The following is a 26,779-nucleotide window of genomic DNA, read 5'->3' on the forward strand; positions in this document are numbered from 1 at the left end:
ACCGGTACCCCCTGTATATAGCCTCCACACTGACTCGGTACCGGTACCCCCCTGTATATAGCCTCCACCCTGACTCGGTACCGGTACCCCCTGTATATAGCCTCCACACTGACTCGGTACCGGTACCCCCTGTATATAGCCTCCACACTGACTCGGTACCGGTACCCCCTGTATATAGCCTCCACACTGACTCGGTACCGGTACCCCCTGTATATAGCCTCCACACTGACTCGGTACCGGTACCCCCTGTATATAGCCTCCACACTGACTCGGTACCGGTACCCCCTGTATATAGCCTCCACACTGACTCGGTACCGGTACCCCCTGTATATAGCCTCCACACTGACTCTGTACCGGTACCCCCTGTATATAGCCACGTTATTGTTATGTTATTGTGGTCCTGTTATTATTGTTATTTTCACTTTAGTCTATTTGGTAAATATTTTCTTAACTCTTCTTGAACTGCACTGTTGGTTAAAGGTCTTGTAAGTAAGCATTTCACGGTAAGGTCTACACTTGTTGTATTCGGCGCATGTGACAAATAAAGTTGTGTGTGTGTGTGTGTGCGTGCGTGTGTGAAGCTCTTACCTGAGTATGACTCCCTGATCCTTTTCAGTAGCTGTGAACTGCAGTCCTCCCAGGCCCCTGTCAGTTGGCTAAGGAAACCCTGTACATCTCTTAGCTCCTCACGAGAGCATCGAAGCAGAGACAGGGTGGCAGTCAGGGCCTGCTGCTGTCCTACGCACCTCTCTCTGTAACACACACACACACACACACACACACACACACACACACACACACACACACACACACACACACACACACACACACACACAGTCAGGACTCTGCTGCTGTCCTACATACCTCTCTCTGTAACACACACACAGTCAGGACTCTGCTGCTGTCCTACATACCTCTCTCTGTAACACACACACAGTCAGGACTCTGCTGCTGTCCTACATACCTCTCTATGTAACACACACACAGTCAGGACTCTGCTGCTGTCCTACATACCGCTCTCTGTAACACACACACAGTCAGGACTCTGCTGCTGTCCTACATACCTCTCTCTGTAACACACACACAGTCAGGACTCTGCTGCTGTCCTACATACCTCTCTCTGTAACACACACACAGTCAGGACTCTGCTGCTGTCCTACATACCTCTCTCTGTAACACACACACACAGTCAGGACTCTGCTGCTGTCCTACATACCTATCTCTGTAACACACACACAGTCAGGACTCTGCTGCTGTCCTACATACCTCTCTCTGTAACACACACACAGTCAGGACTCTGCTGCTGTCCTACATACCTCTCTCTGTAACACACACACAGTCAGGACTCTGCTGCTGTCCTACATACCTCTCTCTGTAACACACACACAGTCAGGACTCTGCTGCTGTCCTACATACCTCTCTCTGTAACACACACACAGTCAGGACTCTGCTGCTGTCCTACATACCTCTCTCTGTAACACACACACAGTCAGGACTCTGCTGCTGTCCTACATACCTCTCTCTGTAACACACACACAGTCAGGACTCTGCTGCTGTCCTACATACCTCTCTATGTAACACACACACAGTCAGGACTCTGCTGCTGTCCTACATACCTCTCTCTGTAACACACACACAGTCAGGACTCTGCTGCTGTCCTACATACCTCTCTCTGTAACACACACACCTTTACAATTACACACTTTAGCTTTTATAATCTCTCTCTCCTCTCTCTCTCTCTCTCTCTCTCTCTCTCTCTCTCTCTCTCTCTCTCTCTCTCTCTCTCTCTCTCTCTCTCTCTCTCTCTCTCTCTCTCTCTCTCTCTCTCTCTCTCTCTCTCTCTCTCTCTCTCTCTCTCTCTCTCTCACACACACACACACACACACTCAGTCACACACACACACTCAGTCACTTACACACTCAGTCATTTACACACACACACACACAGACACACACACACACACACACACACACACACACACACACACACACACACACACACATGATCAGTCACACACACACACACACACATGCTCAGTCATTTACACACACGCTCAGTCATTTACACACACGCTCAGTCATTTACACACACGCTCAGTCATTTACACACACGCTCAGTAATGCGGAGCGATGACTTGGAAAACTAGAACGCAGAATAGAACATTCTGTTATTCCAAGAAGGGTTTTGACAGAACTCTGGGTTAGAGCGCACTGAACTCATTCAGAAACACACTGACAAACTCACACGCACACTCACTGATACACACACACACACACACACACACACACACACACACACACACACACACACACACACACACACACACACACACACACACACTCACTGATACACACACACACACACACACACACACACACACACACACACACACACACACACACACACACACACACACACACACACACACACACACAGCGCTCAAATGGAGGGGGAGCGCGGTGGTTTGCCGTACCCCTTCTTAGAAAAACAGGCTAAAAGCATAACCCTTGTTAGTTTAAGATTGTGGCTTTTTTTTTTTTACATAGGGAAAATCTCTTAAATCCTTAGCAGAAAAAATGAGAAAATGACATCTGGGCCTGATGGAGAGGAGGGGAGGAAGTAGGAAGGAAGTGGGGAGGAAGTAGGGAGGAAGTAGGGAGGATGTAGTTAGGATGTAGGGGGGTAGGGAGGACATGGGGGGGTAGGGCAGATGTACGGGGAAGTACGGAGGACGTGGGGGGGTAGGGCAGAAGTAGGGGGAAGTAGGGAGGACATGGGGGGGTAGGACAGAAGTAGGGGGAAGTAGGGAGGACGTGGGGGGTAGGACAGAAGTAGGGGGAAGTAGGGAGGACGTGGGGGGGTAGGACAGAAGTAGGGGGAAGTAGGGAGGACGTGGGGGGGTAGGGCAGAAGTAGGGGGAAGTAGGGGGGACGTGGGGGGGTAGGACAGAAGTAGGGGGAAGTAGGGAGGATGTGGGGGGGTAGGGCAGAAGTAGGGGGAAGTAGGGAGATCGTGGGGGGGTAGGGCAGAAGTAGGGGGAAGTAGGGAGGACGTGGGGGGGTAGGACAGAAGTAGGGGGAAGTAGGGAGGACGTGGGGGGTAGGACAGAAGTAGGGGGACGTAGGGAGGACGTGGGGGGGTAGGACAGAAGTAGGGGGAAGTAGGGAAGACGTGGGGGGGGTAGGACAGAAGTAGGGGGACGTAGGGAGGACGTGGGGGGTAGGACAGAAGTAGGGGGACGTAGGGAGGACGTGGGGGGTAGGACAGAAGTAGGGGGAAGTAGGGAGGACGTGGGGGGGTAGGACAGAAGTAGGGGGACGTAGGGAAGATGTGGGGGGGTAGGACAGATGTTGGGGGAAGTAGGGAAGACGTGGGGGGGGTAGGACAGAAGTAGGGGGAAGTAGGGAGGATGTGGGGGGGTAGGACAGAAGTAGGGGGAAGTAGGGAGGATGTGGGGGGGTAGGGCAGAAGTAGGGGGAAGTAGGGAGGACGTGGGGGGGTAGGACAGAAGTAGGGGGAAGTAGGGAGGACGTGGGGGGGTAGGACAGAAGTAGGGAGGACGTGGGGGGGTAGGACAGAAGTAGGGGGAAGTAGGGAGGACGTGGGGGGGTAGGACAGAAGTAGGGGGAAGTAGGGAGGACGTGGGGGGGGGTAGGGCAGAAGTAGGGGGAAGTAGGGAGGACGTGGGGGGTAGGACAGAAGTAGGGGGAAGTAGGGAGGACGTGGGGGGGTAGGGCAGAAGTAGGGGGAAGTAGGGAGGACGTGGGGGGGTAGGACAGAAGTAGGGGGAAGTAGGGAAGACGTGGGGGGGTAGGACAGAAGTAGGGGGACGTAGGGAGGACGTGGGGGGTAGGACAGAAGTAGGGGGACGTAGGGAGGACGTGGGGGGTAGGACAGAAGTAGGGGGACGTAGGGAGGACGTGGGGGGTAGGACAGAAGTAGGGGGAAGTAGGGAGGACGTGGGGGGGTAGGACAGAAGTAGGGGGAAGTAGGGAGGAAGTGGGGGGGTAGGACAGAAGTAGGGGGAAGTAGGGAAGACGTGGGGGGGTAGGACAGAAGTAGGGGGAAGTAGGGAGGACGTGGGGGGTAGGACAGAAGTAGGGGGAAGTAGGGAGGACGTGGGGGGTAGGACAGAAGTAGGGGGAAGTAGGGAGGACGTGGGGGGTAGGACAGAAGTAGGGGGAAGTAGGGAGGACGTGGGGGGGTAGGACAGAAGTAGGGGGAAGTAGGGAGGACGTGGGGGGTAGGACAGAAGTAGGGGGACGTAGGGAGGACGTGGGGGGTAGGACAGAAGTAGGGGGACGTAGGGAGGACGTGGGGGGTAGGGCAGATGTAGGGGGAAGTAGGGAGGAAGTAGGAAGCAATCAGAGCAGAAGTAGCCTATCAACATGCGTGCACCTCGCTCATTGTCTAGTTTCAGCAGAATATTGTCTGTTGGTCAGCAAGAGCGCGCAGCTCAAACAACTGGTTGTCCTGTGGAGAAGCTCACAGACGAACCAAAGTGGTGGTTAAACTGAGCTCGTTTCTCAAAAGAATGAATCTGTGATGTATATTTCCCTCAACTTTCTGAGGAAGACGCCTGTTGGTGTGACCCATGTGTGTCGGGTAGCCGGTTAGCATGCGGAAAGAGTCATTTCTAAGACGTTCCTCAAAAACCTTCCCAATTACACTTTTTTACTAATTGTTAACCCACGTTTGCTGAAACCATCTCATGTACTCAAAACACTAAACACAAAACAGTTAGCCAATTTCCCCAAACTCCAGAGACATCTTGCAAAATGGAACACAGCAATCAAAATCATGTACTCCATGCTCAGAATGAAACTCTGGATACAAATGACAAAAACACATCAAATGAATCTAACTTAGAGACAACCGTGATCACACTAATGTGACATATTCAAAACACTACTATCAGAACCTATTACAGTGTAAAGACTAAGATGTTGTTGTTATGCTGTATACTGTTTGTGTACTCAAACAAGAAAGGAACACAAATGCAAAAATGTACATTTTATATTTCAACATGATTCAATACATGTTAAACAGCGTACTGTAAACACACTTACAGTAAAAATGCATACATACAGTAAATATATTTACGTATGCAAAGGAAGAAAAATAGTGCTATTTGTACTACTGTACTGTACGTTAGATCAATTGTACAGAATAGATAAGTCAAGAAACAAATACTTCATTGCGAAAACAAAATCAGTCACATCTGTTGTTTTGGTCCGGCCACAGATTTTCATCAACATCACAGGCGATGTTCTCCTTGGCCAGACAGCGGGGAAAATATCTTCTGGCATGACGCAACCACCCCTGACAGGACTGGAACATCACCACAGGGCTCCTCCACTGCCTGGAGAAGGGCCATATGTTCATGGGGTTTGCGATCATACACCTTCCACCGCCAAAACTGAAAACAACTCCTCAATGGGGTTGAGAAATGGGGAATATGGTGGAAGATAGAGAATTGTAAACCTTGGATGGTCATGGAAGCACTAACTCCTGTTCTGTTGTCCCAAATCAGAGCATACATTAGCTGCTCAGGATCACCTGGCCCTTTCTGCTCTGGCTGAAAGAGACTGTCATGTAAGGTGTTCAGGAAATGAAGGAGATGGGCAGTGCTGTATGGTCCAAGGGTGGCATTGAGGTGGAGGACCCCATTGTGGCTCATAGCTGTGCATATGGTGGCATTTCCCCCGTGCTGGCCAGGTACCTCAATGATGGCACGTTGACCAATGATGTTCCTCTCCTCCTCGTCTTCGCCTAAATTTAATCCAGCCTCATCTATGAATATGAGTTCCTGGGAGATGGGACTTGCATCCAACTCCATGATTCTCTGAAATGTGTGTAAATACTGTAATCGGTGTATAGTACAGTTCACTGGCAACATCAATGAGTCTCTGATGTTTCAACAGTGTAATACTACTACATTGTTGACTTGCACATATTTCGTACTGTTTATCCTTCACTCTTTGGGAATTCCTTTGAAATGGGACTCTGTAGATTTGCTTCATCCGGAGATGGTGTTTCTTAAGGATGCGGGCTATGGTTGATAAACTCACTCTGATATTATGGAAGATGGCAGGGTTTTCAATCATCTGTTGTTGGATTTCCCACAGTCTTAATGGCATTATGTTCAACTACCATTTGCACAATGTCAGCTTCCTGTTCTCCTGTAAATAGACATGTTCTACCACCACGTGGTGGTCGTCTTTCAGTTCTACAAAAACAAAATAGCATACGGTACAGTAAACACTACAGTAATACAGTATACCAGATAAACATGTTACAAAGCAGTATAGCTCCCAATTTCATAAATACAGTAATACAGTAATGAAACATTGAATTGGTTGCCTTTACAGGATGTATTGGAATCTACAGTCTTTACTGTGCTTTATGTTGTACTACTGTCAAGTAGTAAAAGTAGTGGAGAGGTCCAATGTCTGCAGTAGAAATCTCTTCTCATTTTGGAACGTCTGGACGATGGATGCTATGGTGAAGTGGCTCATATTGGGCAGCACTCTCTGCCCAGCCTCTCTTAAGGTCAAACCATGGTTGACCACATTGTACACCATAGATGCCTACATTTTAATCGGATATTACTCTCCTTGTTCTTGGTTCACCTCTACCTCCACCTCTTCTACCTCCACCTCTTCTACCTCGACCTCTTCTATCTCCACCTCCACCTCTTCTACCTCTACCTCCACCTCTTCTACCTCCACCTCTTTTACCTCTACCTCCACCTCTTCTACCTCCACCTCTTCTACCTCCACCTCTTCTACCTCCACCTCTTCTACCTCCACCTCTTCTACTTCTACCTCCACCTCTTCTACTTCTACCTCCACCTCTTCTGCCTCCACCTCTACTGTACCTCCACCTCTACTGTACCTCCACCTCTACTGTACCTCCACCTCTACCTCCACCTATTCTACCTCCACCTCCACCTCTACCTCCACCTCTTCTACCTCCACCTCCACCTCTACCTCTACTGTACCTCCACCTCTACCTCTACTGTACCTCCACCTCTACCTCTTCCTCTACTGTACCTCCACCTCTACCTCCACCTCTTCTACCTCCACCTCTACCTCCACCTCCACCTCTACTGTACCTCCACCTCTACCTCCACCTCCACCTCTACCTCCACCTCTACTGTACCTCTACCTCCACCTCTACTGTACCTCCACCTCTACCTCTACTGTACCTCCACCTCTACCTCTTCTATCTCTACCTCTACCTCCACCTCCACCTCTACTGTACCTCCACCTCTACTTCTACCACCATCTCCACTTCTACCTCCACCTCTTCTACCTCCACCTCTACCTCCACCTCTACCTCCACCTCTTCTACCTCTACTGTACCTCCACCTCTTCTACCTCTACTGTACCTCCACCTCTACCTCCACCTCCACCTCTACTGTACCTCCACCTCTACTTCTACCTCCACCTCTTCTACCTCCACCTCTACCTCTTCTACCTCTACTGTACCTCCACCACTACCTCCACCTCCACCTCCACCTCCACCTCTTCTACCTCCACCTCTTCTAAAATGGCGCTGGAAGAAATGGCAGCAGTTTTACAGGCGCCCAACCAATTGTGCTACTATGTGTTTTTTTTGCATTATTTGTAAATTATTTTGTACATAATGTTTCTGCAACCGTATCTTACGGCAAAAAAGAGCTTCTGGATATCAGGACAGCGATCACTCACCTCGGATTAGACAAAGATTTTTTTCTACACCAAGGAGGACTCACAAGACATTCTCCAAACACCCCACAGGGCCGACATCCCTGTTATTTGCAAGAGGAAGAGACACAGGTACAGCGGACACAGAGCCAGAAGCCTGGTCAGGACCCGCAGAAGGCAATTGGGAAAGCTGCCGTTACCGTCAATATTACTCGCCAACGCGCAATCATTGGACAATAAATTAGACGACGTACGATCACGAATATCCTACCAACGGGACATCAAAAACTGTAATATCCTATGTTTCACGGAATCGTGGCTGAATGACGACATGGATATTCAGCTAGCGGGATATACGCTGTACCGGCAAGATAGAACTGCACACTCCGGTAAGACGAGGCGTGGCGATCTGTGCATATTTGTTAACAACAGCTGGTGCACGAAATCTAAGGACGTCTCTAGATTTTGCTCGCCTGAAGTAGAGTATATTGTGATAAATTGCAGGCCACACTACTTGCCTAGAGAGTTTTCAGCTATACTTTCGTGGCTGTTTATTTACCACCACAGACAGATGCTGGCACTAAGACCGCACTCAGTCAGCTGTATAAGGAAATAAGCAAACAGGAAACCACTCACCCAGAGGCGGCGCTCCTAGTGGCCGGAGACTTTAATGCAGGGAAACTTAAATCAGTTCTACAAAATTTCTATCAACATGTTAAATGTGCAACCAGAGGGGAAAATAATTCTAGATCACCTGTACTCCACACACAGAGACGCGTACAAAGCTCTCCCTCGCCCTCCATTTAGTAAATCCGACCACATCTATATCCTCCTGATTCTTGCTTACAAGCAAATATTAAAGCAGGAAGCACCAGTGACTCGGTCTATAAAAAAAGTGGTCAGATGAAGCAGATGCTAAACTACAGGACTGTTTTGCTATCACAGACTGGAACATGTTCCAGGATTCTTCCGATGGCACTGAGGAGTACACCACATCAGTCATTGGCTTTATCAATAAGTGCATCGAGGACGTCGTCCCCACAGTGACCCCCACAGTCGTCCCCACAGTACATACCCCAACTAGAAGCCATGGATTACAGGCAACATTCGCACTGAGCTAAAGGGTAGAGCTGCCGTCTTCAAGGTGCGGGACTCTAACCCGGAAGCTTACAAGAAATCCTGCTATGCCATGCGACAAACCATCAAACAGGCAAAGCGTCAATACAGGGCTAAGACTGAATCATACTACACCGGCTCCGACGCTCCTCTTATGTGGCAGGGCTTGCAAACTATTACAGACTACAAAGGGAAGCACAGCCGTGAGCTGCCCAGTGACACGAGCCTACCAGACGAGCTAAATCACTTCTATGCTCGCTTCGAGGCAAGCAACACTGAGGCATGCATGAGAGCATCAGCTGTTCCGGACGACTGTGTGATCAGGCTCTCCGTAGCCGTCGTGAGTAAGACCTTTAAACAGGTCAACATACACAAGGCTACGGGGCCAGATGGATTACCAGGACGTGTGCTCCGGGCATGTGCTGACCAACTGGCAGGTGTCTTCACTGACATTTTCAACATGTCCCTGATTGAGTCTGTAATACCAACATGTTTCAAGGAGACCACCATAGTCCCTGTGCCCAAGAACACAAAGGCAACCTGCCTAAATGACTACAGACCCGTAGCTCTCACGTCCGTAGCCATGAAGTGGTTTGAAAGGCTGGTAATGGCTCACAACAACACCATTATCCCAGAAACCCTAGACCCACTCCAATTTGCATACCGCCCAAACAGATCCACAAATGATGCAATCGCTATTGCACTCCACACTGTCCTTTCACACCTGGACAAAAGGAACACTATTGTGAGAATGCTATTCATTGACTACAGCTCAGCGTTCAACACCATAGTGCCCTCAAAGCTCATCACTATGCTAAGGATCCTGGGACTAAACACCTCCCTCTGTTACTGGATCCTGAACTTCCTGACGGGCCGCCCCCAGGTGGTGAGGTAGGTAGCAACACATCTGCCACGCTGATCCTCAACACTGGAGCCCCCCAGGGGTGCGTGCTCAGTCCCCTCCTGTACTCCCTGTTCACCCACGACTGCATGGCCAGGCACGACTCCAACATCATTATTAGGTTTGCAGACGACACAACAGTGGTAGGCCTGATCACCGACAATGACGAGACAGCCTATAGGGAGGAGGTCAGAGACATGGCCGGGTGGTGCCAGAATAACAACCTATCCCTCAACGTAACCAAGACTAAGGAGATTATTGTGGACTACAGGAAAAGGAGGACCGAACACACCCCCATTCTCATCGACGGGGCTATAGTGGAGCAGGTTGAGAGCTGCAAGTTCCTTGGTGTCCACATCACCAACAAACTGGAATGGTCCAAACATACCAAGACAGTCGTGAAGAGGGCACGACAAAGCCTATTCCCCCTCAGGAAACTAAAAAGACTTGGCATGGGTCCTGAGATCCTCAAAAGGTTCTACAGCTGCAACATCGAGAGCATCCTGACTTGTTGCATCACTGCCTGGTACGGCAATTGCTCGGCCTCCGACCGCAAGGCACAACAGAGGGTAGTGCGTACTGCCCAGTACATCACTGGGGCTAAGCTGCCTGCCATCCAGGACCTCTACACCAGGCAGTGTCAGAGGAAGGCCCTAAAAAGGGTCTAAGACCCCAGTCATAGACTGTTCTCTCTACTACCGCATGGCAACCCCTCTTTTATGCTACTGCTACTCTCTGTTCATCATATATGTATAGTCACTTTAACCACATCTACATGTACATACTACCTCAATCAGCCTGACTAACCGTTGTCTGTATGTAGCCTCGCTACTGTTATTTTTTACTGTCTTTTTACTGTTGTTTTTATTTCTTTACTTACCTATTATTCACCTAATACCTTTTTTGCACTATTGGTTAGAGCCTGTAAGTAAGCATTTCACTGTAAGGTCTACACCTCTTGTATTCGGCGCACGTGACAAATAAACTTTGATTTGATTCTACCTCTTCTACCTCCACCTCTACCTCTTCTACCTCCACCTCCACCTCTTCTACGTCCACCTCCACGTCCACCTCTACCTCTTCTACCTCCACCTCCACCTCCACCTCTACCTCCACCTCTACCTCCACCTCTTCTACCTCCACCTCTTCTACCTCCACCTCTTCTACCTCCACCTTTATCTCCACCTCCACTTCTACCTCCACCATCTCCACCTCTACCTCTACCTCTCCTACCTCCACCTCTTCTACCTCCACCTCCACCTTTTCTACCTCCACCTCCACCTCTTCAACCTCCACCACCATCTCTACCTCCACCTCTACCTCTACCTCTCTCTGCCAAGTTTGCTTCCATTGTTCTCCAAGCACAGGAGTACTCACCTGTGGCCTTTTTATCCGTACCAAAGGTCTGATTGCAAAGTGAACTTTTACGCAACTAGTGTTTGCACATGTGAAGAGTGAAAGTGGTCAATTGGTAATTGAGCTTAGCTTGTTGAACAGTGTTGTTTTTCATTTGCACACAAGAGATTTTAGTTGGGAAGGTTGTGCCAAAGGTAGTGAATTGTGTGTTGTGTTTTGCCAAATGTTTGTTATAGAATTGCAATCTGAGTGTAAAGCAGAACATGTGCCAGGAGTATTGCAGATTTGTTGTCTGGTTCTACTAAATTAGTTACAGGTTTGGGTCATTATGCCTATGGGCCAGTTTTAGTGTGTAAACAATTGGGGAAAAGTGTAATTGTTGACTCCAAAGTTGGCCAGCCGGGCATCATGATGATTTGTAGCCTGTCAATCAGGTGATCATATGGTTTTGCAACTCTGCCATCACATGTATAGAAATGCTGCTAACCAAACAAGAGGTCTCTTTCTAGTGGTCGCAGGGTTTAAAGCCCACATGCAGGACATTTTATATTTTTAAATCATCACTATATGTCCAATAAATAAATTGTGTGTGTTTATTTCATGAAAATAACTCAAATTATATTTTGTATTATTATGAGTCTCCTTTTGTCATTAAAATGCTCGGTTTGATCGTGTGTTGATACAGATGTAAATACATTTACATAAACAGCCCTGATTGGCAGATAGGATTGTCTAGACACTAGGGCCTACCCCTCAAAAACTACATCCCACCTGATCAGGATGAAATTCCAGGCATTGTTTTAGTTTTCATAATTTTCAAAAATATAGAGTGTTATTTCAACCTCCTAGTGTGGAATATATTAAATAAATAAAAACTGTAAAATCTATATTTTTTACTGCACTACTCCTTTAAGTATAGTTGTGGACTTACAACATCCCATTTTGACAGTGAACCTGAAAAAACTATGAAAACGATGAAACTGGGAAAAACAAAACCTGGAAAACAGAATTTGTCAAAAAGTAAAACTGATTTTTTTTTAAATGCATGAAATAGCCTACCCAAAAGATGTAACGAATCATGTTACACTACGTAAAATGTCAGGAAATATGGCCCCCAAGTTAAACTTTTGGTGGTATATTTAATGTATCTCAATGAACAATAATTCAAATAGGCCCAAATGCAGGCTCCAGTCAGCATTTCTGCCTCCAACTTTGGTGAACTAACATTTCCCACACATCTGTTGAACTTATTTGGTTTTCACAATAGCTAATGTAAGTCAGTGGAACAAATCTCATTCCTTACAATGGGCTACAATATAGGGTAATTAGTGTGCTTTTGTCAGCAAGAACACTACTGTTATTATACATATTTCTATTATACTTTTTCCAGTGCTACTAGTGTTGTTGGACAGTGTTGTATGTCATAAAACCATTAGAAAAAGCTATTGAATAATTTTTTATTTTTGTGGGTGGATAAATCAGCTTTAATATTGCAGATAGATTGTGTAGCTTCCATCAATGTAATTGTCTACATAATTTCCAATCCCACATATTTTATTTGTAAATATACAGTACCAGTCAAAGGTTTGGACACACCTACTCATTCCAGGGGTTTTGTTTATTTTTACTATTTTCTACATTGTAGAATAATAGTGAAGACATCACAACTATGAAATAAATTGTTAAACAAATAAAAATATATGTTATATTTTTGATTCTTCAAAGTAGTCACCCTTCGCTTTGTTAACAGCTTTGCACACGCTTGACATTCTCTCAACCAGTTTCAAGAGGTAGCCACCTGGAATGCTTTTCAATTAACAGGTGTGCCTTGTTAAAAGTTAATTTGTGGAATTTCTTTCCTTTTTAATGTGTTTTAGCCAATCAGTTGTGTTGTGACAAGGTAGGGTTGGTATACAGAAGATAGCCCTATTTGGTAAAAGACCAAGTCCATATCATGGCAAGAACAGCTCAAATAAGCAAAGAAAAATGACAGTCCATCATTACTTTAAGACATGAAGGTCAGTCAATCCGGAAAATTTCAAGAACTTTGAAAGTTTCTTCAAGTGCAGTTGCAAAAACCATCAAGCACTATGATGAAACTGGCTCTCATAAGGCCCGCCACATGAAAGGAAGACCCAGAGTTACCTCTGCTGCAGAGGATAAGTTCATTAGAGTTACCAGCCTCAGAAATTGCAGCCCAAATAAATGCTTCACAGAGTTCAAGTAACGGACACATCTCAACATCAACTGTTCAGAGGAGACTGTTTGAGTCAGGCCTTCATGGTCGAATTGCTGCAAAGAAACCACTACTAAAGGACACCAATAAGAAGAAGAGACCTGCTTGGGCCAAGAAACATGAGCAATGGACATTAGACTGGTGGACATCTGTCCTTTGATCTGATGAGTCCAAATTTTAGATTTTTGGTTCCAACCACCGTGTCTTTGTGAGATGCAGAGTAGGTGAACATGCATGTGTGGTTCCCACCGTGATGCATGGAGGAGGAGGAGTGATGGTGTGGGGGTGCTTTGCTGGTGATACTGTTGGTGTTTTCTTTAGAATTCAAGGCACACTTAACCAGCATGGCTACCACAGCATTCTGCAGCGATACGCCATCACATCTGGTTTGCTCTTAGTGGGACGATCATTTATTTTTCAACAGGACAATGACCCAACACACTTCATGGATGTGTAAGGGCTATTTGGCCAATAAGAAGAGGGATGGAGTGCTGCATCAGATGACCTAGCATCTACAATCACCCGACCTCAACCCAGTTAAGATGGTTTGGAATGAGTTGGACCGCAGAGCAGCCAACAAGTGCTCAGCATATGTGGGAACTCCTTCAAGACTGTTGGAAAAGATTTCCAGGTGAAGCTGGTTGAGAGAAAGCCAAGAGTGTGCAAAGCTTTCATCAAGGCAAAGAGTGGCTACTTTGAAGAATCTAAAATCTAAAATATATTTTGAATTGTTTAATACTTTTTTGGTTAGATTCCATATGTGTTATTTCATAGTTTTGATGTCTTCACTATTATTCTACAATGTACAAAATAGTAAAAATAAAGAAAAACCCTTGAATGAGTACGTGTGTCCACATTTTTTTACTGGTACTGTAAATCTAATCTGAAGTGACAGCTTTTGAGAGTGGAGTGGCTGTTTTTCTTCTGACTGATCTCTACAGACCAGAAGTAAATGTATGTGGCTTTAGGTGATAAAACATGAAGATCAGAGGAGAAGAGTTCAGAGTTCCCTCCTCCATTTCTGATGTCTGGGAGTGTTTTACTTGTGTGAGTTTATGTGTGTGTGTCAGTGTGTGTGCTTGTCACGAGAGGCTGTTTTATAATGTCAGATTACACAAATCGTAGCCTGACAGGCAGAAATGGCGGACCAGATATGAGCCAAATCTGTCATCAGTTACGAGGCTAAGAATTTGAGCTTGTGTGTGTGATTGAATTATCCAATACACACTAGTTAATGCACCGTGTTTTACTAGGCCAGCCTTGGTTGTTATGAATAGTGTTGCACTCTAACATCTGACTTTAAGACATCAACAAAAGTCTATGGCAGAAATTACAACACTCCTATCCTCATATCTTTCCCTCACCTGTCATTTCCTTTTCTCTACTTCCTTTTCTCTACAGTTTTATTGTCCTTTGCACTTTCAGCAATGGGCTAACTCTCCTCTATTTTTTTCTCCTCCCTTTGTTTTTCTCTCCCTCTGTTTTTTCCTTCCTGCATCCCGCCACCCAGATTTTTCCCATCTGCCCCAGCCTTCCTGTCGTGCCATTGGTCGGGGAGCCACCAACCAATCAGATTAAAGCAGGGCTATTCTTTTGTTTCTGTTTTCCCTCTATCCCTTTTTATCTTTCTTTCCTCCGCCCTCCTTGGCAGCTGTATTGGCAGCTGTATTGTTCCCTTGTTTTCTTGTTCTATCCTCTCTTTACCTGAGCTGTTGGCAGAGCTCTCTCTCTTTACACAGCAGCCCTTCTGTCATGTCTCGCTCCAAACCCACACACTTCAGCCTAGAGAGAGAGAGAGAGAGAGCGAGAGAGGGAGACAGAGATAGATAGAGATGGAGAGGGATAGAGGGAGAGAGAGATGGAGAGGGAGACAGAAAGAGAGAGAGAGAGAGACAAAGACAGAGAGAGAGAGATAGGGGAAGTTGTTAACAATCTTTTCTTGAATAAAACTTCAAAATAATGCAGTGCAATGCACACATAACCACTACTAGAGGAGAATAAACAGTAAACTAGTCACAGGGAGGAAGTGGTAATAAGAGAGAGAAAGGAGTGGGAAGGAAAGAAGGTTTATGAGAGGAATGGAGGACAGAAAGAAAGGCAAGATACCCTAATTATGACTTCTGTGATGTTTATATGGTGTCTTTATGTTTCTATGGAAACTGTCCTGCCTCATGTCACTATGTTCATTATCCAGAAATAAAACAAAACCACTACACATAAACATGAGAAGAGCTACTAGAAACTGTAAACAAGCTCCTGCAAAGATTCAGGAAAAGTGAAAGTAAAGTGATTGCTTGATCAGGACATGATTGATGACATGACTAATGATTGCTTGGTGAGTCATCACACACGTACACACACAAACATTTTCATTGTCTAGTTACTGTTCTGACACAAAGGAAGATAGGCAGAGAGAAGGAGAAATGCATATTAGAATGTTAGTGTTAAATTGTTAGACAGTTAGTTTTAGAGTGTTAGAATGTTAGAATGTTAGTTTTAGAGTGTTAGAATGTTAAAATGTTAGAATGTTAGAGTGTTAGTGTTAGAATGTTAGAATGTTAGCGTGTTAGAATGTTAGAGTGTTATAATGTTAGAGAGTTAGTTTTAGAGTGTTATAATGTTAGAGAGTTAGTTTTAGAGTGTTAGAATGTTAGAATGTTAGAGTGTTAGTGTTAGAATGTTAGTGTTAGAATGTTAGAGTGTTATAATGTTAGAGTGTTAGAATGTTAGAGAGTTAGTTTTAGAGTGTTCGAATGTTAGAATGTTAGAGTGTTAGTTTTAGAGTGTTAGAATGTTAGTGTTAGAATGTTAGCGTGTTAGAATGTTAGTGTTATAATGTTAGAGAGTTAGTTTTAGAGTGTTAGTGTCACGTCCTGGCCAGTATAAGGGTTAATGGTTATTGTAGTTTGGTCAGGATGTGGCAGAGGGTATTTGTTTTATGTGGTTCAGGGTGGTGTGTTAGTTAGGAGGGCGTTTGATTTATTATTTCCGGGTTTTGAGTTTATGTATTTATGTATTTCTATGTGTAGTCTAGTGAGTGTGTTTCTATGTTGAGTTAATTGGGGTGGACTTCGAATTGAAGGCAGCTGTTTGGTGTTGCCTTTGATTGGAAGTCCTATATTAGTTGGGTGTGTTTGTCTTGTATTTGTGGGAGATTGTTCTGTGTTTAGCCTTGTGCCTTGCCAGACTGTCGGTATATCGTTCGTTCACTTGTTTTGTTATTTTTGTGTTCATTTTGATTTAATAAATGTTCAAAATGAACAAACACAGTCCTGCTGCATTTTGGTCCTCCTTCACCGACGATAACCGTGACAGTTAGAATGTTAGCGTGTTAGCGTGTTAGAGTGTTAGAGTGTTAGTGTTATAATGTTAGAGAGTTAGTTTTAGAGTGTTAGAATGTTAGAGTGTTAGAATGTTAGAGTGTTAGAATGTTAGAATGTTAGAGTGTTAGAGTGTTAGAATGTTAGAAGCTCTATTAAGAAGTGTACATGATAGGGTTGAATGATAAAACTCTGCCTCAGTTTCCAGACATAACCAATCAACCAGGACAGACAACACATCAGCACTCAGATCACGTCGCCCGCCCAGCCAGACACCACATCCAAGCAGACACGCAGCATCTCACTCCCAGACCCAGCCAGACACCACAACAAACAAGTGCTGACAGTGATTTCTTAATGAGAGAGAGAGAGAGGAGAGACAGAGGAGAGAGAGAGAGGAGAGACAGAGCGAGAGGACAGGGAGAGAGAGAGAGAGAGAGACAGAGAGAGTGAGGAGAGAGAGAGTGAGGAGAGAGAGAGTGAGGAGAGAGAGAGAGAGGAGAGAGAGAGAGAGGAGAGGGAGAGACAGAGAGAGAGAGTGAGGAGAGAGAGAGTGAGGAGAGAGAGAGAGAGAGAAAGAGAGAGAGAGAGAGAGAGAGAGATGGTAGAGCAGATTACTCCTAAAATAAAGCTAGCTTTTTGAGTTAAGCATGTAGTATACATGACCAAAATAAACCTGTACATGAATTCTTCCCCTTTATTTTCAGAGGGACACAGAGACTCTGGATAAAATCCCCAGCCATTAGTTTAGCCTAACCTGGGCTATCAGATCACAACCCAACCAAACGTAAGGTAGCAGGAGTTTATACTCAAAACACACACACAAATGCGCTCCACACCAGCTTTAACCGAGTAAATCCGTATGCATGTAGATCTAATCCTGTCTGTGTGTATACTGTATCTGTCTGAATGAGTGTATGTTAGACTGTGTGTGTTCAGAACTAAATAAGTATGCGTGTGATGATGTTTCTGTGTATGTGTGATGATGTCTCTGTGTGTGAGTGTGAGTGAGTGAGTGAGTGAGTGAGTGAGTGAGTGAGTGAGTGAGTGAGTGAGTGAGTGAGTGAGTGAGTGTGTGTGTGTGTGTGTGTGTGTGTGTGTTGTAACTTTAATGGGTTACAGAGTTAATGTTTACAGTTAATTCATTGAGCTGTATCTAAAGATATTTTCTTTACAGTTATTTACATATGTAATTGTATTATAATTCATGTGATGGAGATTGAGAGAACTACATACATATTTCTGTTTTAAACTACATACATATTTCTGTTGTATTGGTTAGTATTGGATTACGTTATTGACTGCAAGTTCCAGAATGCCTTGCGACAGGAAGCAGAAAGAGAGAGAACGCGCCAGTTATGTACAAGTGATTATCCTGCCTTTCTCTAGCAACTTTCTTTTATTGTTTTGTAGAATCTAAAGTTGTTAAACGTAACGTGAACAAGTAGTATTACTAAAAGAAGCTTTCACTTCAAACCCCATGTCTCCAGCCATTACTTTGAAGCTAGTTATTCTATAGTGTGTGTGTATGATGATGTCTCTGTGTAGAGAGGATGCGTGAGAGTTTGAGCCTATCTGCATTGATGTTTGTGAGTCTCTGAGCCAGTCTTAGTGAGTGAGTGAGCGTGTCTGTGTGTGACTCTGAGTGACTGCGTGTGCTTGCGAGGGACGTTAGCCCAGACTCCTACTGTTCACCCATCTGTCCCCATCGGTCCTAAATCCAGATCAGAAAGAACGTCGCCTGGGGAGGGGTGTGTGTATGCGATCTTGTGTGTATGTGTGTGTGAGAGAGAGCAACAGCAGTGGAAAAACAAGGTAGAGCAGTGCCAGTGGGTGCGTGCAGGATTAGAGAACTACCAACTAGCAGCCGAATCAACCATCTCAGGACATGAGGACAGAGACCACAGACTGAACAACATGACCCAGACACACACACCATCTCAGGACATGGGGACAGAGACCACAGACTGAACAACATGACCCAGACACACACACCATCTCAGGACATGGGGACAGAGACCACAGACTGAACAACATGACCCAGACACACACACCATCTCAGGACATGGGGACAGAGACCACAGACTGAACAACAGGACCCAGACACACACACCATCTCAGGACATGGGGACAGAGACCACAGACTGAACAACATGACCCAGACACACACACCATCTCAGGACATGGGGACAGAGACCACAGACTGAACAACATGACCCAGACACACACACCATCTCAGGACATGGGGACAGAGACCACAGACTGAACAACAGGACCCAGACACACACACCATCAGTTGCCCCCAAACACAAACTTCTGCAAGCAAACAAACGGGATGTAAGTACACATCTTGGCCACTGTCCTCCTGAACTCAACAGTTCAGGAGTCTATTACTTCATTATCAAGCCACAGATTTCGACCAGATAGTTGTCAGCTCTCCAATTCAGTGCTCTGTGATGTGGTGTGTTTAACACACACAATGATATATACTGTATATTATTTTAAAAATGCCTACCTGGAAAATAGATGTCTAGACCAGTGTTTTGGGACGCTATTATTTTTATATAGCAACCTGTCTAAATTCTACTTTAGACTGATACCTCTTCTTTTCAGCCTGTGCTGGTATTTTCTTTACGTCATCATTACAGTAGGCATGAAAGCATTTCATATCAAAACGGCATCTGTCATCCGTAGTATACTGTGTGTGTGTGTGTGTGTGTGTGTGTGTGTGTGTGTGTGTGTGTGTGTGTGTGTGTGTGTGTGTGTGTGTGTGTGTGTGTGTGTGTATCAAACAGAGCTGGCAGGGCTTAAAGAGGGTTTTGATCAGTTGAAGGGCTGGAGATTCAAAGCTGGAAGTCATTAGGAGATCTAACTATTACACACACCACGACAACTATTACACACACAGACAACTATTACACACCACGACAACTATTACACACCACGACAACTAATACACACACACCACGACAACTATTACACACACAGACAACTACTACACACCACGACAACTATTACACACCACGACAACTAACACACACACCACGACAACTATTACACAACACGACAACTATTACACAAAACGACAACTAATATACACACACACACACACACACACACACACACACACACACACACACACACACACACACACACACACACACACACACCACAACAACTATTACACACCACGCCAACTAATTGTGACGACCCTCCCACTCTGTCTGGTGTGTAATAGTTGTCGTGGTGTGTAATAGTTGTCGTGGTGTGTATTAGTTGTCGTGGTGTGTAATAGTTGTCGTGGTGTGTAGTAGTTGTCGTGGTGTGTAATAGTTGTCGTGGTGTGTAATAGTTGTCGTGGTGTGTAGTAGTTGTCGTGGTGTGTAATAGTTGTCGTGGTGTGTAATAGTTGTCGTGGTGTGTAATAGTTGTCGTGGTGTGTAGTAGTTGTCGTGGTGTGTAATAGTTGTCGTGGTGTGTAATAGTTGTCGTGGTGTGTAGTAGTTGTCGTGGTCTGTAATAGTTGTCGTGGTGTGTAATAGTTGTCGTGGTGTGTAATAGTCGTCGTGGTGTGTAGTAGTCGTCGTGGTGTGTAGTAGTCGTCGTGGTGTGTAGTAGTCGTCGTGGTGTGTAATAGTCGTCGTGGTGTGTAATAGTCGTCGTGGTGTGTAATAGTCGTCGTGGTGTGTAATAGTCGTCGTGGTGTGTAATAGTCGTCGTGGTGTGTAATAGTTGTCGTGGTGTGTAATAGTTGTCGTGGTGTGTAATAGTTGTCGTGGTGTGTAATAGTTGTCGTGGTGTGTAGTAGTTGTCGTGGTGTGTAGTAGTCGTCGTGGTGTGTAGTAGTTGTCGTGGTGTGTAATAGTTGTCGTGGTGTGTAATAGTTGTCGTGGTGTGTAATAGTTGTCGTGTTGTGTGTATTATGTGACGACCCTCCCACTCTGTCTGCCGTATTCTCTCTCTTTGTTCTTGTTTCCTTATTAGGATGCCGGTGGGCGGAGTTGGGAGGGTCGTCAGCTACATGGGAAACACCTGGGCCCGGGTGTGTCCCAGGATAAATAGACCTCTTCCACATTGATTGGGGAGACTCTCTCCATGCAGACACTTTTGTTGATTTCTGTTGTGGTAGTTTTGTGGCTTTTTGGTGGTTTGCTTTGGCACCCTTCATCACCCTGCATTATTTCATTTATTTACATTTACATTTACGTCATTTAGCAGACGCTCTTATCCAGAGCGACTTACAAATTGGTGCATTAACCTTATGATATCCAGTGGTTAGAAGGATTACTTAATCCTATCCCAGGTATTACTTAGAGGTGGGGTTTCAGGTGTCTCCGGAAGGTGGTGATTGACTCCGCTGTCCTGGTGTCGTGAGGGAGCTTGTTCCACCATTGGGGTGCCAGAGCAGCGAACAGTTTTGACTGGGCTGAGCGGGAACTGTGCTTCCTCAGAGGTAGGGAGGCGAGCAGGCCAGAGGTGGATGAACGCAGTGCCCTTGTTTGGGTGTAGGGACTGATCAGAGCCTGAAGGAACGGAGGTGCCGTTCCCCTCACAGCTCCGTAGGCAAGCACCATGGTCTTGTAGCAGATGCGAGCTTCAACTGGAAGCCAGTGGAGTGTGCGGAGGAGCGGGGTGACGTGAGAGAACTTGGGAAGGTTGAACACCAGACGGGCAGCGGCGTTCTGGATGAGTTGTAGGGGTTTAATGGCACAACTCATCCATTTATGCATGCAAAATACTCCCTTACACTACTGATTACTGACTACACACACCATTGTTTATTGTTCTTAGTTTACTTTAGTTAATAAATATATATTTTGGTGTTCCTTGTCTCCACGTTGTCTCCCTTTTGTTGCGAACTCTGAGCCAGTTCGTAACAAGAACAATGAACAATGGTGTGTGTAATCAGTAATCAGTAGTGTAAGTGAGTGTTTTGCATGCCTGAATGTAATAGTGCAGGGTGATGAAGGGTGCCAAAGCAAATAACCAAAAAGCCACAAAACTACCACAACAGAAATCAACAAAAGTGTCTGCATGGAGAGAGTCTCCCCAATCAATGTGGAAGAGGTCTATTTATCCTGGGACACACCCGGGCCCAGGTGTTTCCCATGTAGCTGACGACCCTCCCAACTCCGCCCACCGGCATCCTAATAAGGAAACAAGAACAAAGTGAGAGAATACGGCAGACAGAGTGGGAGGGTCGTCACATAATACACACACCACGACAACTATTACACACCACGACAACTATTACACACCACGACAACTATTACACACCACGACAACTATTACACACCACGACAACTATTACACACCACGACAACTATTACACACCACGACAACTACTACACACCACGACAACTACTACACACCACGACAACTATTACACACCACGACAACTATTACACACCACGACAACTATTACACACCACGACAACTATTACACACCACGACAACTATTACACACCACGACAACTAATACACACCACGACAACTATTACACACCACGACAACTATTACACACCACGACAACTACTACACACCACGACAACTACTACACACCACGACAACTACTACACACCACGACAACTATTACACACCACGACAACTATTACACACCACGACAACTACTACACACCACGACAACTACTACACACCACGACAACTATTACACACCACGACAACTACTACACACCACGACAACTACTACACACCACGACAACTATTACACACCACGACAACTATTACACACCACGACAACTATTACAGACCACGACAACTATTACACACCACGACAACTAATACACACCACGACAACTATTACACACCACGACAACTATTACACACACCACGACAACTAATACACACCACGACAACTAATACACACCACGACAACTAATACACACCACGACAACTATTACACACCACGACAACTACTACACACCACGACAACTATTACACACCACGACAACTATTACACACCACGACAACTACTACACACCACGACAACTACTACACACCACGACAACTACTACACACCACGACAACTAATACACACCACGACAACTAATACACACCACGACAACTATTACACACCACGACAACTAATACACACCACGACAACTATTACACACCACGACAACTAATACACACCACGACAACTATTACACACCACGACAACTATTACACACCACGACAACTACTACACACCACGACAACTATTACACACCACGACAACTATTACACACCACGACAACTATTACACACCACGACAACTATTACACACCACGACAACTAATACACACCACGACAACTATTACACACCACGACAACTAATACACACCACGACAACTATTACACACCACGACAACTATTACACACCACGACAACTACTACACACCACGACAACTACTACACACCACGACAACTATTACACACCACGACAACTATTACACACCACGACAACTATTACACACCACGACAACTATTACACACCACGACAACTACTACACACCACGACAACTAATACACACCACGACAACTATTACACACCACGACAACTACTACACACCACGACAACTAATACACACCACGACAACTAATACACACCACGACAACTAATACACACCACGACAACTATTACACACCACGACAACTAATACACACCACGACAACTATTACACACCACGACAACTATTACACACCACGACAACTATTACACACCACGACAACTACTACACACCACGACAACTATTACACACCACGACAACTATTACACACCACGACAACTATTACACACCACGACAACTATTACACACCACGACAACTATTACACACCACGACAACTATTACACACCACGACAACTACTATACACCACGACAACTACTACACACCACGACAACTATTACACACCACGACAACTACTACACACCACGACAACTATTACACACCACGACAACGATTACACACCACGACAACTACTACACACCACGACAACTATTACACACCACGACAACTATTACACACCACAACAACTATTACACACCACGACAACTACTACACACCACGACAACTATTACACACCACGACAACTACTACACACCACGACAACTATTACACACCACGACAACTATTACACACCACGACAACTACTACACACCACGACAACTACTACACACCACGACAACTATTACACACCACGACAACTACTACACACCACGACAACTATTACACACCACGACAACTATTACACACCACGACAACTACTACACACCACGACAACTACTACACACCACGACAACTACTACACACCACGACAACTACTACACACCACGACAACTAATACACACCACGACAACTATTACACACCACGACAACTAATACACACCACGACAACTATTACACACCACGACAACTATTACACACCACGACAACTATTACACACCACGACAACTATTACACACCACGACAACTATTACTCACCACGACAACTATTACTCACCACGACAACTATTACACACCACGACAACTATTACACACCACGACAACTAATACACACCACGACAACTATTACTCACCACGACAACTATTACTCACCACGACAACTAATACACACCACGACAACTAATACACACCACGACAACTATTACTCACCACGACAACTATTACTCACCACGACAACTATTACACACCCCGACAACTACTACACACCACGACAACTACTACACACCACGACAACTACTACACACCACGACAACTAATACACACCACGACAACTAATACACACCACGACAACTAATACACACCACGACAACTATTACTCACCACGACAACTACTACACACCACGACAACTAATACACACCACGACAACTATTACACACCACGACAACTAATACACACCACGACAACTATTACACACCACGACAACTATTACACACCACGACAACTATTACACACCACGACAACTAATACACACCACGACAACTATTACACACCACGACAACTAATACTCACCACGACAACTAATACACACCACGACAACTATTACACACCACGACAACTAATACACACCACGACAACTATTACACACCACGACAACTATTACACACCACGACAACTATTACACACCACGACAACTAATACACACCACGACAACTATTACACACACCACGACAACTAATTCACACCACGACAACTATTACACACCACGACAACTACTACACACCACGACAACTATTACACACCACGACAACTATTACACACCACGACAACTATTACACACCACGACAACTATTACACACCACGACAACTAATACACACAAACCACGACAACTAATACACACCACGACAACTAATACACACACACCACGACAACTATTACTCACACACCACGACAACTATTACACACACACCACGACAACTATTACACACACACCACGACAAATATTACACACACACCACGACAACTATTACACACACACCACGACAACTATTACACACACCACGACAACTAATACACACACACCACGACAACTATTACACACACACCACGACAACTATTACACACACACCACGACAACTATTACACACACACCACGACAACTATTACACACACCACGACAACTAATACATACGCACACACACACCGCGACAACTAATACACCAAAGACACATCAAAAGGGGAAAAAAACGACTGCAATGATACACTTAACGACAGGACTTCTGTCATTGACAACTCAACACAACATCATTAAGCAAGCCTTTTACATTTCTTAATGTACGTGCGAGTGTGAGCGCGCCGTGTGTGCGTTCACTGTAAGAGTAAGTTTGTTTATGTGTGTGTGTGTGTCACCTGTGTTTGTATGTATCTTGTTGTTATGTTGTGTTGTCTGGTAACCATGACGGACACCATAGTGATGACTGTAATCATCCAAAAACACAGAAAGGACAGCAACACACACACAAACAAACACACACACACAAACGCATACACACACACACACACTGATATCACATCTTCGCAGTCCTCATTAGTCTCAAAGCCGAGAGACATGAAAGGCAGTTTACCCTCCAGCATGTATTTGAATACAAACTCACACACGTGTTTATACAAGTGTGTTTCTGTGACAGGGAGGAATGTGTGTGTGTGTGTGTGTGTGTTGGGAGAGGGGGCTGTAATAGTGCTACTGTTGTTGTTGTATTGTATCTGTTGTCATGATTCCAGATGGTGCACTGAGCCGGTCAGCTTTTCAAAAACATCCACTGTAATAAAACTCAAACTCAGTCATTATACACTCCCTGACTGTACACGTACCCCGGGTATACAGAGTGTGTATTGCAGTGTATTCATGTATTTATTTGATATGTATCGTAATGCTCCCATTGGGACAGACATAATGACTCACATGCATAATGTCTTTGAAGAAAGGCTGACTCTGTAACTTCAGAGTAGATCTGACAGAGAGTTACCAAACACACACACACACACACACACACACGTACATTAATTTGTGCCAGAACAATGCTGATTGTTGTATTGTTTGTGTGGTTACTATAGGTAACATGAACTGACGATATAACCACAATGGTAAATGGAGTATAGATTTAAGTGCTTCCCTAGAATGAATGGCTGTGAATGTCAATTTGTCATACAATCTACCCCTCCTTTACCATACCATCTACCCTCCGTTACCATACAATCTACCCTCCTTTACCATACCATCTACCCTCCTTTACCATACCATCTACCCTCCTATCCCATACCATCTACCCCTCCTTTACCATACCACCTACCCTCCTTTACCATACCATCTACCCTCCTTTACCATCTACCCTCCTTTACCATCTACCCTCCTTTACCATACCATCTACCCCTCCTTTACCACCTATCCTCCTTTACCATCTACCCCTCCTTTACCATACCATCTACCCCTCCTTTACCATACCATCTACCCTCCTATCCCATACCACCTACCCTCCTTTACCATACCATCTACCCCATACCACCTACCCTCCTTTACCATCTACCCTCCTTTACCATACCATCTACCCTCCTATCCCATACCATCTACCCTCCTTTACCATCTACCCCTCCTTTACCATCTACCCTCCTATCCCATACCACCTACCCTCCTTTACCATCTACCCTCCTTTACCA

At 45.2% G+C, this 26,779-nt stretch overlaps 2 protein-coding genes across 2 annotated transcripts in view; both read right to left on the reverse strand.

Annotated features, from left to right (window-relative positions):
• The window catches only part of LOC106581442 (uncharacterized), a 132,960-nt gene extending 132,212 nt beyond the window's left edge, over positions 1-748 (reverse strand). The window contains exon 1 of the mRNA XM_014163506.3: positions 589-748. The gene's annotated coding sequence lies outside the window, so the exon portion shown is untranslated. The remainder of the gene's footprint in view (positions 1-588) is intronic.
• Positions 749-14,213: 13,465 nt separating this feature from the next.
• The window catches only part of lekr1 (leucine, glutamate and lysine rich 1), a 63,734-nt gene continuing 51,168 nt past the window's right edge, over positions 14,214-26,779 (reverse strand). The window contains exon 4 of the mRNA XM_014163512.3: positions 14,214-15,083. Within this exon, the coding sequence (XP_014018987.2) occupies positions 15,002-15,083 (82 nt within the window). The 3' untranslated portion in view covers positions 14,214-15,001. The remainder of the gene's footprint in view (positions 15,084-26,779) is intronic.

The sequence above is a fragment of the Salmo salar genome, chromosome 20 (assembly GCF_965601325.2).
Source record: "Salmo salar chromosome 20, fSalSal1, whole genome shotgun sequence".
NCBI classification, from domain to species: Eukaryota; Metazoa; Chordata; class Actinopteri; order Salmoniformes; family Salmonidae; genus Salmo; species Salmo salar.